The sequence below is a fragment of the Phymastichus coffea genome, unplaced genomic scaffold (genome assembly GCF_024137745.1).
Source record: "Phymastichus coffea isolate CEN01 unplaced genomic scaffold, Cenicafe_Pcof_1.1 PCOF00247, whole genome shotgun sequence".
Lineage (NCBI taxonomy): Eukaryota > Metazoa > Arthropoda > Insecta > Hymenoptera > Eulophidae > Phymastichus > Phymastichus coffea.
Window position 1 is genome coordinate 100,486 of NW_026707058.1, and position 13,516 is coordinate 114,001.

The following is a 13,516-nucleotide window of genomic DNA, read 5'->3' on the forward strand; positions in this document are numbered from 1 at the left end:
AGAAATTTTGTTCAACATTTTTCAAGCATGTTTGTGTTTTAAAGGCACTTATTTACTACTGGCTGTTTCCAATAAATAATTTAATGTAATATTTTATTTGATTATAACGTTTTTACTATATATACACAATTAAAAAAATTATTTTATATAGATGACTTTTCAAAACCAAAAGTAGCATAATCATGTGGTGCTGTTTCTTTGTAATTTGGAAAATCTTTGTCATTAGGATACATTGCTGGTCTATTCACTGTAACTTTCCATCCTCCTTTGCGTTCCCAATTCTAACAAAGTAATAAATATATTTAAATAAAAGTTTACTTGTAAATAGTAATTGTAAATAATAATTATTCAAATCGTATACATACACCTGCATTATATTTGAAATAATAGAGACCCGCATAAGTGCCAAGTATCAAAAATCCCATTTTGGCTATAAAGTGTCGTGCTATTTCTGCTTTAAGAGAACCCTAATAATTATAAAAGATTTCAAAATAGACTCTCTTTTAGATATTCATATAGTTATGCAAGAAATAAATACAAAAATTAGGTAATTTAAATATGAATAATAACCAGAATCTATAAAAATGACTAAATACTTACTATTACTGGAGTTAAAGCACTTTGAAATAGTTGCATAGGTGTTCTATAAAATCTTCTGATTGGGTTGTATCTTTCTTGATACCAATTATCTGGTATAATTGGTTCACCATGTAAGACTTGATCTTTTACCCATTTGGCTCTCCAAGCACGTTCAGTATCTGTCATACCAATTGCACGTTCTCTCTCACGTATCATACGTCCCTGTATATCCATAACTTTGACCCCTCCGCTCTTTGAGCAACCATACTCATTAGAAATTTCTGGTTCCCCATGACCTCCCACTGTTAAGAACATTAGAAATACATATATAAATAAAGGCTTACTAGAAACTAGCAGAAGACATAAAATGAGTTTTTTTTATAAATAACATGCTTGGTAATATAAGAGTAATATTCACATCTAATACAAGAAACTAAAACTTAAAAATAATCATAAGTTCATTAATGTTAAAGAAATTAAATAAAACTTTTTGATTAACTTTAATTCTACACATTCGACTGTATATTATTTTATTTTTGGAAGGATGAATAGTAAATAGCTATTGATTGGTTAGATAACTAGCAAAGTGAAAGAATTAAAAGTAAAACAAGATGATATAGTATGTAAACATTAAAATTTAAATACAAACTTTTGTTGCTTTCCTATTGAAAACACTGCCACAAAACAGGTTATGGGATAATAGAACTTACATTACATCACCGATAGATATGACAGAACAGTACTGCGCATGTGCATTTAATCGAACGAAACTAAAATTGTAATTCTCAATATTCTCATGTAACATAACTGAAAAGAGAAATCGACAATTTCTAATTAGCATTATGTTCAAACTTTTAATTATTGAAAAAATGTCGTGAAATTAATGAAATGAAAAAAATCAGTATGATGCGGTAAAAAACTGCTGAAAGGTGCAAGGAATAAATTAAATCGCATTATAGTCATAGGTAGATTGTTTATTTATTTTTTTCAATTGCAGTATACTTTTTTCGTCATAAATCATCTTTCGTAAGTTAATTACAAGTATTTTTTTATCTAAGTACTAAGGATTATGGGTATTTCACGGCATTGACTCTATTTGCTATTTCAGTTGACTAAAGACTTTTTTCATTATCTACAAATATAATAATTTGTATTTATATTTATATATGTATATTTTTATCTATATATATATTTCTCTTTTCCTCGTAACATCTTCTTATCCATATTTTTCACTGTTGCTTTAACACGCTTCCATTTTGTTTTATTAAAAAAACGAATGAGAAAAACCATCGTCAATACTTTTAAATCTATGTTACGTGGTGTATCGATTTTGCAAAAGGTTCTTTTTTAAATGTATCATTCGATAAATTTTAAAACGAGTTGCAATAAGAAAGAAATGTTTGGGTATGGATTTATCAATGAAAAAAGGTACACGTTAAAAAATCAATGCGCGTGACATTGAGCGTCAGTGTGAAAAATTTTCTCGATCTCGTCTCATTTGTCCATAAACGAATATGTTTCTCTGAATCTATTTTGCACACGGAAGAAATCAAGGCAAACCGATTTCGTTTCGCGAATACTTTTAGGTGAGAATCGTAATAGGTACTCGAGTGTTAAATCGTAGAGTTACTTGATTTGACACATATGATTGAGGTTTCGAGCAAGTCTGCCGAATGCTTAGCTCGCGTCTCACAGCCTAGAGGTGATTTAGATACGAATGCTCACACTTTTCTGTTTTTAACGAGAAAACGATGACATGTCGCTGATGCAGTATACTACGCTTCTTTTTTTAAATTTTAAAAATTTTTTTTTCGAGTTTAATGTGCCGAACCTGCAGGCATACATATGTTGTCTATTTTGTTTCATAGAAGTTTTTCTGACTTTTTTTTCTCTTCTCGTTAATTATCTATGTTTACTTGTTTATTATGTAATAGCCTTTTCTAAATCACTTGTTCTTTCACTTTATGAATAGCGCGTTTCTCACTCGCGCGAAACCGGGAAAGGACAAGTATTTAAAATGCTTTTCAAAAACACCAAATCTGTAAACTATCTCTTTTTTCCCCACGATATTCCTGATACTTATTTCGGCAAATTTGTGCTCGATAGGTCACGTCATATGCGTGCGGCTATATAAGTTTATTGTGCATTGGAGAAATGAAAATCAATAGTAATAAAATCTGACAGCGGAGCAGAGCAACTGCTTTGACCAATACTGTTTTAACCAGGAGAACGATATTTTTTCGCTTTATTAGCGCATTCGGAGACAGTTTTTTTCCTATAATTTTTGTATTTTTTCTGTAAAGAGATAGTTTTAATCGTTTTTTTTCTATCTAAATTTATGTACATTTCTTTCAATTATAGTAACACATGTAAAACGATCTCATAGTCATTTTGCAAAACACTTTCAAATTTATTTAATTTTAACATAATTTCATTAAACACCTTTGATATCCGTCCGTTTTTTATCACCTTTTAATTCATACATTTGAAACCGTGCATTATTATACTTGATTCTTTCACTTCCTTCCTCCTTTCGATTCAAACTTTAAATCGATAAAATCGCTCTAATAGTCAACAGATTTTTTTTTAATTATTTATAAACTACACAATGCACCAAGGTTATATCAGGTATATGTAAAATATATGATACATTGTCAAAAGCAATTATAACATATTTAAACTACAAAATATATTTATATATGAACATTATGTGGACAATCAAGCGCAACATAAATTGATGCGTCGCTATAATTTACATCTTAAACGTAACATACATACATACAATAACCAATACTCTTTAATTTTCCCTACCAACTCATACATATGTGTATACCATACATGAAATTATATACTTTCTTTTGTAAATCTGACGAAAGATTAACTCCTCTATATTTTTCATGTATAAGTACGTATTGCTTAAGTATTTTTTCATGACTTCTTTAATATACATGTTCCTTGAGCTGGTCACTCACGTCTTTGTTCATTAAGTATTATTAGAGAAGTGAATCTAGTAAAAAACCAATCGATTTAAACATTAGTTGTATCAATCTACGGGTTTACCTTTATACTTATTAAATTGACATGTTAATCAAAATACGAGAATTAAAAAATGTGTATTTACACAATGATCTAATTTGGTTTTTTCCTTTGATTTCTTCGGATAAAAAACGATCGTCAAGGTTATCTTTATATGTAAGGTATACGTGAAAAAAACTACTTTCAGCAATATTATGATTTTTTACAGTAACAAGTGGCTATCAATAAAATTCATCTCCGATAATATGCTATGGAACACGTAAACCCATATCAAGCCGATCATTTTTACAAAATAAACTGTCGTCCACTACGTGAAAATTGCGCATCCACAGTCATGTTTTATCCGTTTTGAAAAATTTATGAATAAAAATGGAAGTTAAAAAAACATAAAAACATAGAAAAAGAAATAGTAGTTTTGCCGTGCATCATATGCAGTCGCTGTACTGTGAGAATTACTTTTATAACTGTTTCATTAATTCAACATTACGTAATATGTCAACTTTGCTTCGCAGACATCGATTAATTGTAAGGACGTTATTTCACGCACATATATTTAATTTGTGGCTATAAATACATTGAAACTCGGTTCTATGAGACTTTTCCGCAATCATTTCGTTTCAGTTAAGTATATATTTTTTGCTTGTTTAAAAAGATTTCACGCGCGACTTTAATTTACGTAATTATGTTTACGATATATATGTAATGCATCTCAGCAAAAGAGAGACTATAATAAGTATGGCAATTATACGTATTACGCATAATACGTCATTGTCCTATTTATTATAAAGAACGACGTCATAACGTTTATCGATTTAACGTGTCTTTCTCTTTATCGCTTGCCATATCATTATTTCAATAAGTTTGCTTAAAAATAAAAACGTACACACGACACATATTCAATGATGTAATTGGATTCTTTTCTAATAGAAGTACGCTATAAATGGAGTTTTTTAGGTTTTGTTTTTTCTTTAATTACCTACTATTTATAATGCTTCCTCGTCCCTAAAATATTAAGGCTGAACTGAAGGTGCTACAAGACCATAATTTGTCGCTCGCACCTTTGCTAGTGTCATTGAGTATAGCGCGGTTCATCATTGTCAGGTGTGAGATATCCTCAGCAAGTATGTGTGTGTGCTTGCGAAAACTCACGAAAAACAAAGAAGACAAAATAACAACAACGTGCGTGCATAGGCCTTCTCATTTAGAGAAATTATTAACAATCATTCATCTACGCTCCTGTAACGTAATATTTTTTCCTGGATCCTTTGATTCGATTCGCTATTCATTTTTTTTGTAAACTTTTACGTCCTTCGTTTTGTTTTTTTTTTTTTAAGAATCGATGAAGAGCGCGCGATTCGAAGCGCAATTATCAATGGATGTTTTAGTATAACGATAATATGTAAAGTCTAGGCTACGTTCTAATAGTTCACGTGCTTATCAAGCAATAAGAATCATTATATTATCTGAATGTCATAAAGATTACAATTGTTTTTTTTTTCTCTAAATAACAACAATAATGTATGTAGAAAAGTGACAATCTCTTCGCGTCGTTGGTTAAACGCGAAGCATTTAGAAAGTATTGTGGCAGTGGTTTTCGTAGATGCTTCGACCTTAGCCTCAGACCAAATTTTGATTTCTCTTTATAATAATTTCAATGAAATTTCCTTGTTTCATGTTTTTGTAATTTTTTTACCATAACAACTTCTAGATATCAATTCGGAGAGCAAATGAATTTGCAAGTGTTTTTATTTACGTTGTATTCTTTTGATCGGGATGTAAGACACGACATACCTTTTTAGAATAAAAATTATATATTTTTCACTTTTCTTTCATAGAGAGTGTAATGTTAATTTGTTTTTATAGCCATTCCCATTTGATCATTGTCAAGTCGGTAGCTCATAGAATGTGTGAATTTTCAGTTCATCTATAAGTACTTTGTTAAAATACTTCCATACTGTTTGTTTTTTTTTCAATGATCCGTTTCAAGCTAAACCTTAAAACGAACATAGACATACAAATCAACTTTACTGGCGTAGTAATGAGAAGATTATTGAGCATGAAACGAGATATATGTATGTTTATACGTTATTATATTAACGAGTCGTAGATGCACGAGAGTTGAGAGCAGTACGACTTTTGATTAGTGCAAAATTTTGTTTGTATCTTTCTTGAAAAGTTTGCTTCGTTCAGTACTGCTAAGATTATCTCGATAGGTATACTCTTAGTAGTGCTTCTTTTCATCTTGCGCAACGCACATCTGTACCTCAATGAGCAAACCTTTGGCACGTAACTTTGGCATCATTTTCTTTGTCAAATGAGAAGTGCAATATCGATCGATCAGTCCAAAACTACTCTATTTTGCATCTTGTTTTTCTCAATTATTTTCTCATGGTCTTGTATTTTATTGTGTTATCTGCTTGTTCATATTATTGAGTGAAACTTATGCCGCGATTGGAGCGGGTACCGGTGCAATGTCGTAATAAAGATGCTCGTGATCATGGAAACTGGAAAGGTTCTGGCGCGTAGTCGCCGTAGTTGAAGATAAAATGTAGTCAATTAAATGCATTAAAAGTAAGACAGTTGTCGTGGGTGATCGAGCAATTGCCCCTTCTCCACTTCACGAGTACATGGTGATCACTTCTCGGCCTCCACCCCGTACTATCAGAATTTTCTCCAGGCCTTCCGTTAGCACCTCCAAGAACTCCATATCTAAATTGAGAGAGAAAGAGTAACGCCGCGTTTAGTTGCTAATTCACTACGAAATATTACTTCTATGCAATATGTGAAAAGAACTTGGCCCCTCGTTTATTTTGTGATCTCTGCGAAATTAGAAAGGAGGCGCCAAGCTTCGTCACAACATACAACTTTCGGTAAATAAAGAAAAAAAGGATACAATTTGATTCGCGTTCGATGTTCGTGTCTTTCGGCGGACCAGGCAGATTGAGAATAACCAGCTGTGCATCGTGGCTTTTGTTAACGATCACCTCGTTCAGTTTGATTGCCGTATGCATTCGCCTTATGTTGTCCTCCCCGCTACAAATAAGTCAAGAACGTGGCCTTTAAAATAATGACGCGCGATCAAGTTGGAAAAAGGCTAGACGACTCACGGTGTGCGGGGCTCCGGATGCTCGTCCTCCGTTTCCTTGTTGTTATCGTCCTGTGGATTCTCCTCGTTATCCGCAGCTGCAGCATCCTTTTCAGTAGCCTCCTTGTTGTTGGGCTTAGGCGACCCATCCACCGCTGTCTCCGAGCTTTCCTCGCTCTTCTTGTTCGTGTCCTCGGTTGTGTCCTCGGTTGTAGGTGCACTTGGCTCTTGGAAGCGCACCTTCGTCTGCTTGGGCTCCATGTTTGAATGATGATGATCGACGATAGCCTGAACCTATATGCGTTTTCACGGCGAACAACAAATTTTCGAGATCAGTAGTGTTCACGCTCAGGAGTGATTGTGTGTACCGGTCTGTACGAATACTTTTGTTTTGATTTTTGTTGTTGATCGTGTTGATTACAGCGATGAAAATGTTACGCAATCAAGCGATCAATTATTCAAACATTTTCAACGTCTGTATCAACACTCAGCTTTGGATTTTTTTGCGATGGACACATTGAAAATAAAGTGACTGAAAACTTATGGCTGAATAGCAGCATGTTTATGCTAAATAAAAGATGACGTGAATTTCAAATAAAAGCTACAAAATGTGCTAAAAAATAATATGGTGATGACTTCTTCCTCGACAACTAATTACAGATTTTGTCGACAGTTTTATCGAGCTGTCTAACACGCAACGCGTGACAGTCGTTTACAAGACAATCTGTATGAATCTACATTGCGTTGGCTTCGAATGGGGTTCACTCGTTGTATCAGGTTGTGATTTTGTTTGTTCTTTTGCGGTTTGGTGGACAGAAAAACATATGGAAAACATTTAGAACGAAATGTGAGAATACTTTTGACATTGTGCGTTACAACTAGTTGTAACCTTTTGAATTAAAAAAAAAAATGGCGAAGGACGCGTGCAAAAGTGATGATAATGCAATTGGAAAAAAAATAGATGGTTTTCGACGAACGTTACAGTATATCTAATACGCTGCTCGTGGTTTCTGTGATGAAGTGAGCATGACTGTTTGAAATAGCACAAGCAAACGACTTGAACAATGTATAACGAATAGATTCGAGAAAAAGCACGACGACGAGCTGGCAAATGACGTATTCTGTTGACGATGTGCAAACGATCCTTGAAATAATTGGCATATAGAGTTTTGATGGCGATGGTTATGAATGGCAATGAATATGGCGATGCTTGCATTCGATTGGGGATAAAAACGAAACAGCAAGATGAGAAACATTAAAAAAGTTGGAAGGGAACAGCTTGGAGAGTCTCAAGGGTATTCTGACAAACCGGAGGCAAATAATCCTCGTCTGGTACCTCGTTGAAGTCCGCCTGATCCACACATGCACGAGAGCATCCGCGACAGGGCAAGCGCAAGAAACAGACATTATCCGATCAGTAATCTTGTTTGTAGACATCTTATAACTTGATGAAAAATTTTTGTCTTTGACTATGTACGATTAAACAGGGCTTATTATTTAATTTCTTTTTCAATATAAGCACTACTCTATTGATCATATTTTGTTGTTTTTTGTTTGAATTCGGTCATTGTAAAACATATTGTCCAAACATGCTGACGTTACATTGCACTTTTCAACATAAATATATATCAAGTCCAAGTGTATGAAACATCGATTGTTATTTATATATCGGCTTTCAAAGTAAAATTTATGTACATTTATCCTGGAAAAAAGTTTGAATGAAGGGTAACAAGAGAGTGAAATGGCAGGACTCACATTCAGGCTATTTTCCTTCTTGTTCAAATGCATTTCCCGAAGCATTTGATTTCTTTGCTCCATCATCAGCGTCCTCTCGTAAACATAGGCGGATATGTCCGAGTCGTTCTGTAATAAAAGGACGTAACCTCGCTTGGTGAATTTGTTCCGTGGGAAAGAGGCGAAAGGCGCAAAAGAGAGAAAGAAGCGGGAGCACCAACCATTTCGACAACCTCGACTTCGGCCTCGATCCTGAGATCATAGAGGAACTTTTTGAGGTCTTTCTTCATCTGAATGGAGTTGTCCTCGATTTGGGCGACGGTGTAGATCTTCATCTTGCAGTTCTTCCAGGTGCGGTGCTGCTTAAGGAGGAAGGGTAGGAGCATGAGGAGACCACCGTCGTGCACGATCCACCAGACGTGAATGTCGCCGGAGACCTTCTCGGTAGAGTCGGGGAAGAAGTTGATGCCTTTGGGCACGATGAGGGCCATCTTGGCGGCGGTCACACAGCGCATGGTGTTGAGGAAGACGCGCCAGGTGCGCTCGCTGTCGGCCTGGCGCCAGCTGTACGGCCAGCCCAGGATCACGCAGTTGGGCTTCATGCCGCCGAGGCCCGTCATCTGCACGAGCGTGCTCAGGCCGTCGATCACGCTGCGGGACACCACCACGTCCACGAAGCCCTTCACCTGCAAGTAGAACGTTCGAGCCAGCGTTGGCGTGATGCCCCTGCTGCGCCGAGCTGCAGCGCGCTCTAACCTTCTCCTCCTCCATGATCCGTCGCAGCGCCTGCTTGGCCGCGGCCGCGTCGCCGGATCTGCGCGTGTAGTCGCCCTGGATGCAGCCCACCGCGATCGTCAGGCCCTTGCTGGCCTTGAGCTGAGTGACGAAGGCGAAGAGCTTGCGGTACTTGGGCACGAGGTCGTCGGTGAGCTTGGCGAGCACGAGGATCTGGGGGCGCCAGTTCTTGGTGTGGGGCGGGCCCTCCTCGAGGCGCAGCAGCGAGTAGCGCGCGGCCGACAGCGCCAGCCCACGGATCCCGTCGCCCCACTCCTTCTCGGCGCCGCGGTACTCGATGTACTTGTAGATCATGCCGGCCATGCCCATGGCGACCAGCGCGTAGTACCAGCTGGTCATGAACATGACGGCGATGCAGAGTCCCAGGCCGAGGCACGACAGGCTCCAATGGTAGAACCTGGGGAGCAGCGAGCGCGCCCTTGCAGTCGGCTACTCCTTGGCCGCGAGCACTCGAGTACTCACTTGAAGCGCGGGCGCCAGTTGGGGGTGCGCAGCAGGGTTTGCACGGCGCAGGCCAGGTTGACGAAGCCATAGCACATGAGAAAGAACATGGAGAGCAGGGGCGCCAGGTAGTCGACGTTGCCGAGAAGTATGCCGCACTGGCAAATGCACACCGTGAGGATGAGGGCGCGGGTAGGCTCGCCCCTGCTCGAGCTCACGGCGAAGGGCCGCAGAAACGGGATGATCTCGTCCTTGGCGATGGCCTGCAGCAGTCGGGGCGCGCCGGTGAGCGACTGCAGGCCGGCGCCGAGGGTCGACAGGAACGAGCCGACCAGAATCACCCACTCGTTGGGCCAGGCGATGTTGGCGACCACCAGGCGACCGCCGATGCTCTGGCCGAACTTGTCGCGAAGCAGCAGCGTGTCGACCGTACCGGCGAACAGCAGTACGCTCGACAGGTAGACCGTCGAGGTGGTCAGAATGGCGCAAATCGTGCCTATGGGGATGGACTTTTGCGCGTCGGCCAGGTCTCCCGACCTGTTCGAACCAGCCATGATACCTGGGGAGCAACGCGATCCAACGATAGTCAGCCGCTGCTTCTCGCGGGATATCCGCAGTGCGCTGCTTACCGGTGACCGACGGGAAGAAGATACCGATGAGGATGGTGAAGGTCGTCGTCAGATCGACCTGGATTTGGTTGTAGGTACTGCCGCCCATGTAGTCGATATCCTTTGGATCGTGACCGTAGGATATGTACTTGCCTTCTTCTTGGAAATTGCCCAGCAGGTTTTCTGCGACAGTTGCAAAATCGACGGTACCTCGCTGTCAATGCGGTCGGAAGGGAAAGAGGAGAGAGAGAGAGAGAGAGAGAGAGAGAGAGAGAGAGAGAGAGAGAGAGAGAGAGAGAGAGAGAGAGAGAGAGAGAGAGAGAGAAGCTTACCAAAGAAGACACCGCTCGCGAGTCCCTTGATGCCGTTGACGATGCTCACGTTGTTAGTAGCGTAATAACCATCGCAGACACTGGTGTTGTTGCAGTACGTCCTGATCATGAAATCGGAACCCTTGAAGCAGTCTTTCGTCATGTTGACCGCGGCAATGTCCTTCAGCAGCCTTTTGCCAAGCACGCACATCCTACAAAATGAGCCGTATTGGCAACGACCTTCCCAATGGCCGGAGGCAATAGATTTATGGCACAGTAGGACGAGGAAAGGATGATATAAGAAAGGGGGAAACGGCGTGCCTTGATCGATTATTCATCGACTGAGCGATGGTTAACGTACTTGAGCTTCTCGTTGCCGTTGATGTTGTAGAAAAGGCCCACGTAGACGGCGATGATGGAGAAGATGACGCAAGCGAGGGCCACCGCAGCGAACTTGTTGACAAACTTGACGCCCACGTAAACGATGAGTCCCATGACCGCCAGCAGGCATGTGCCGTACACTCGAAAGTTATTGAACATGATGTTCTGGTCCTTGGTGAAATCGCCGAATATGCTCGCCCAAGGCGCCATGTAGGTCTACGTTGCAAATGGTTAATTCCACGTCGCGAGAGGAACGCGAGCAAATTGTATGAGCGTTCGAACGAATTACCAGAACGATTTCGACGGCACCGATGATGTACATGGCGGCAGCAAGGGTGGTGCCGGTGTAGAATAACATCCCCACGGCACCGCCGAACTCCGGGCCCAGACTGCGGGATATCATGAAATACGAGCCACCTGCCGGCACGACGCCGTTCGTCGCGATGGCACTCATGCTTATCGCCGTCAGCATCGTCTGCAAATCACCACGCGTCGTGTGCGTCAAGCCAAGTCACTTCGCAGCCAGCCAATCCACCTCCAATTGCCTCGCGCACTCAAAGATTTACTCTCGCTGCGCGGTCGCTATTCCGCGAGTCCACAGCCGGACTGTTGCCGAGTAGAGTCTTTGAGCGCGGAAGCAATCGAAGATGCGCAAAATACTGACGACGCAGCAACAGGTGAACACGATGAAGAATCCTTGAATGGCACCAGCCGTGCCGACGACCCATGTCAATCGGATGAAAAGTATCACACCGAAGATGTTCTGGATGCATGGTAAGAAGACACCGATGAGGGTGCCCATGCGAGCGCCGCCCGGCTGAGCAGCTGGCTTCGCGTCCGGATCCGCTGGCGCCGGTATCGTGTTCCTGTAGTCCGAGAAGCTGCTGATAAAGTCCACCACTCGGGGACGTTCCTCCATCTCCTCCTGCAACGTAGCAACGCCATTCGATTATTACCGACCTGTCCTGCATAATCAACGGTATCATCCAACTTTTCCGCGCCCTCTTCTGACCTTAATTGCGTGCACGAAACCTCTTTAATTCTCGATCTCGCGACTATCCATTTGCGAAAAGCAGTTACCCCTTCGCCTAAGCTTTTTATCCTCGTCGCCTCGCTCGCGCTTTGCCAATCTCTTTATTCTCCGGGCCAAGTTTTTTCTCTCTCTCTCTCTATCTCTCTCTTGATGTACTTTTATTACCGTCAGCTTTCACTTATACATCCCATTGTCGTTTTCTTACTTCTTGCTCCCTTTGAAATTCAACGTAAATGCTTTTCTGTAAAACGATATGCGAATGTTGTGACTCTCGCGGATAAACGAATGACACGCCTCTAAATTAGCTTTTGCCGCTTTCACCTGATTCTTATGGACAAAAAGAAATCGAACTTGTCTTTTCAGCTGTAAGAAAAGCAAATTCCAAGAGCGCTTCGTTGCATATTAAAAAGACGCTAATTGAAAGACTAATCCATCTATCCTCTTAACGAGATTGCTTGCGAACAGAAAAAAATCAAAAATAAAAAAGAAGTAAAAGAGGAAAAGAGTGTGTCTTTGACCTCGTCCTCAGGCGAAATTAAGTATGGAACATCGAGCACTTCGATTAATACTTCACTCGATAGCCCTGCGCATGCATGCCGAAGTGGTCGGACGACGAATGAGGCGCGCGATCCAAAGCGAAACACGCAATAGAAATTGATTGCATGCGCGAGTAATAAAGACAAATGATTAGATTACGCGATAATCATACGTAATATTGGCTCGTTGAAGGAGCAACGGAGTGCTCGAAGCAATAACAAGAAGTATCGAGGAGAATCGATATTCCAAGGATTTGGCGGTCGAACAATAAAATCGACGAGAAAGCGCAGAGAACGGCAAAACCACTCAAGGATCATCGGCCTTTTCGCAATTCTTCTTTTTTTTCCTCTCTTTTAATATTTACATTCGAAACCGTGCTCGACTTTCTCGTAAACATTTTTCTATATGCATGAAAAGTCAAGCGCAGAAGTGCACAAAGGTAGGTGAAGCAGCGAGAGAGGGAGAGCGTGACGTTTTACAGCAATTCCTTATTCAAAACATCGCGTTTACGTATACTTTGCGGAATGAAAACGCGAAGAGTACACACTCCGTCGGAAACGAAAGAAAATCCAATCCCGTGAAGGCAGTGCGAATCTTTCTTTTGAAGAAAAAAAAATGTCCAGCTCACTTAACGATCTAATTGCAGTGGAAGAGAAAAGTTGACGCACTCCACCGAAAATCCCTAGACGCGCGCTAAAATGAGCAGGAAAATTTTTAGGCTTCCCTATCTCTCGAAAAGAGTTTCATTAAAGCCTGGGTCGCGAGTCATCGCGAGAGAGGCCTCTCTCTCTCTCTCTCTCTCTCTCTCTCTCTCTCTCTCTCTCTCTCTCTCTCTCTCTCTCTCTCTCTCTCTCTCTCTGGTATATATACGGTGTATCGCTTTTTATGAGATCAGCTGCAGAGTTGCAGCGTAATAACTTTTTCGCGACTTTTCAAAAGGCCGAATGTACCCGCGTTAGGAAACTAGTCCTCCGGA

General features: G+C 40.6%; 2 protein-coding genes across 3 annotated transcripts; both read right to left on the minus strand.

Moving 5' to 3' along the window:
* Positions 1-26: 26 nt before the first annotated feature.
* LOC131674466 (uncharacterized) lies at positions 27-1,325 on the minus strand. The gene is made up of 4 exons (XM_058953164.1): positions 1,229-1,325; positions 601-881; positions 366-467; positions 27-281 (listed from the first exon to the last, which is right to left on the minus strand). Coding segments are annotated over exons 1-4 (522 nt in total). The 5' UTR covers positions 1,230-1,325; the 3' UTR covers positions 27-143.
* A 207-nt stretch (positions 1,326-1,532) lies between these two features.
* LOC131674462 (solute carrier family 12 member 4) lies at positions 1,533-11,895 on the minus strand. Of its 2 annotated transcripts, none has more exons than XM_058953160.1 (13): positions 11,635-11,895; positions 11,260-11,445; positions 10,951-11,186; positions 10,611-10,801; positions 10,300-10,461; positions 9,692-10,229; positions 9,191-9,626; positions 8,656-9,120; positions 8,456-8,563; positions 8,037-8,051; positions 6,723-6,994; positions 6,509-6,648; positions 1,533-6,324 (listed from the first exon to the last, which is right to left on the minus strand). In XM_058953160.1, the coding sequence occupies exons 1-13, from the start codon at positions 11,887-11,889 to the stop codon at positions 6,233-6,235; spliced, it is 3,096 nt and encodes a 1,031-aa protein (XP_058809143.1). In that variant the 5' UTR covers positions 11,890-11,895; the 3' UTR covers positions 1,533-6,232. The 2 variants fall into 2 exon arrangements, with proteins under 2 accessions (XP_058809143.1, XP_058809142.1); XM_058953159.1 differs by having other exon boundaries at positions 8,010-8,051.
* Between the last annotated feature and the right edge of the window lie 1,621 nt (positions 11,896-13,516).

Coding starts and splice junctions, on each gene's coding strand:
- LOC131674462 (XM_058953159.1), bottom strand. CDS start 11,889: ATGGAGGAACGTCCCCGAGTGGTGGACTTTATCAGCAGCTTCTCGGAC. Junction 6,995..8,009: donor ACGAGGATTATTTGCCTCCG/GTTTGTCAGAAT, acceptor AAACGCATATAG/GTTCAGGCTATCGTCGATCA. Junction 6,649..6,722: donor CATCCGGAGCCCCGCACACC/GTGAGTCGTCTA, acceptor ACTTATTTGTAG/CGGGGAGGACAACATAAGGC.
- LOC131674466 (XM_058953164.1), bottom strand. Junction 468..600: donor GTGCTTTAACTCCAGTAATA/GTAAGTATTTAG, acceptor TATAATTATTAG/GGTTCTCTTAAAGCAGAAAT. Junction 282..365: donor ATTTCAAATATAATGCAGGT/GTATGTATACGA, acceptor TTACTTTGTTAG/AATTGGGAACGCAAAGGAGG.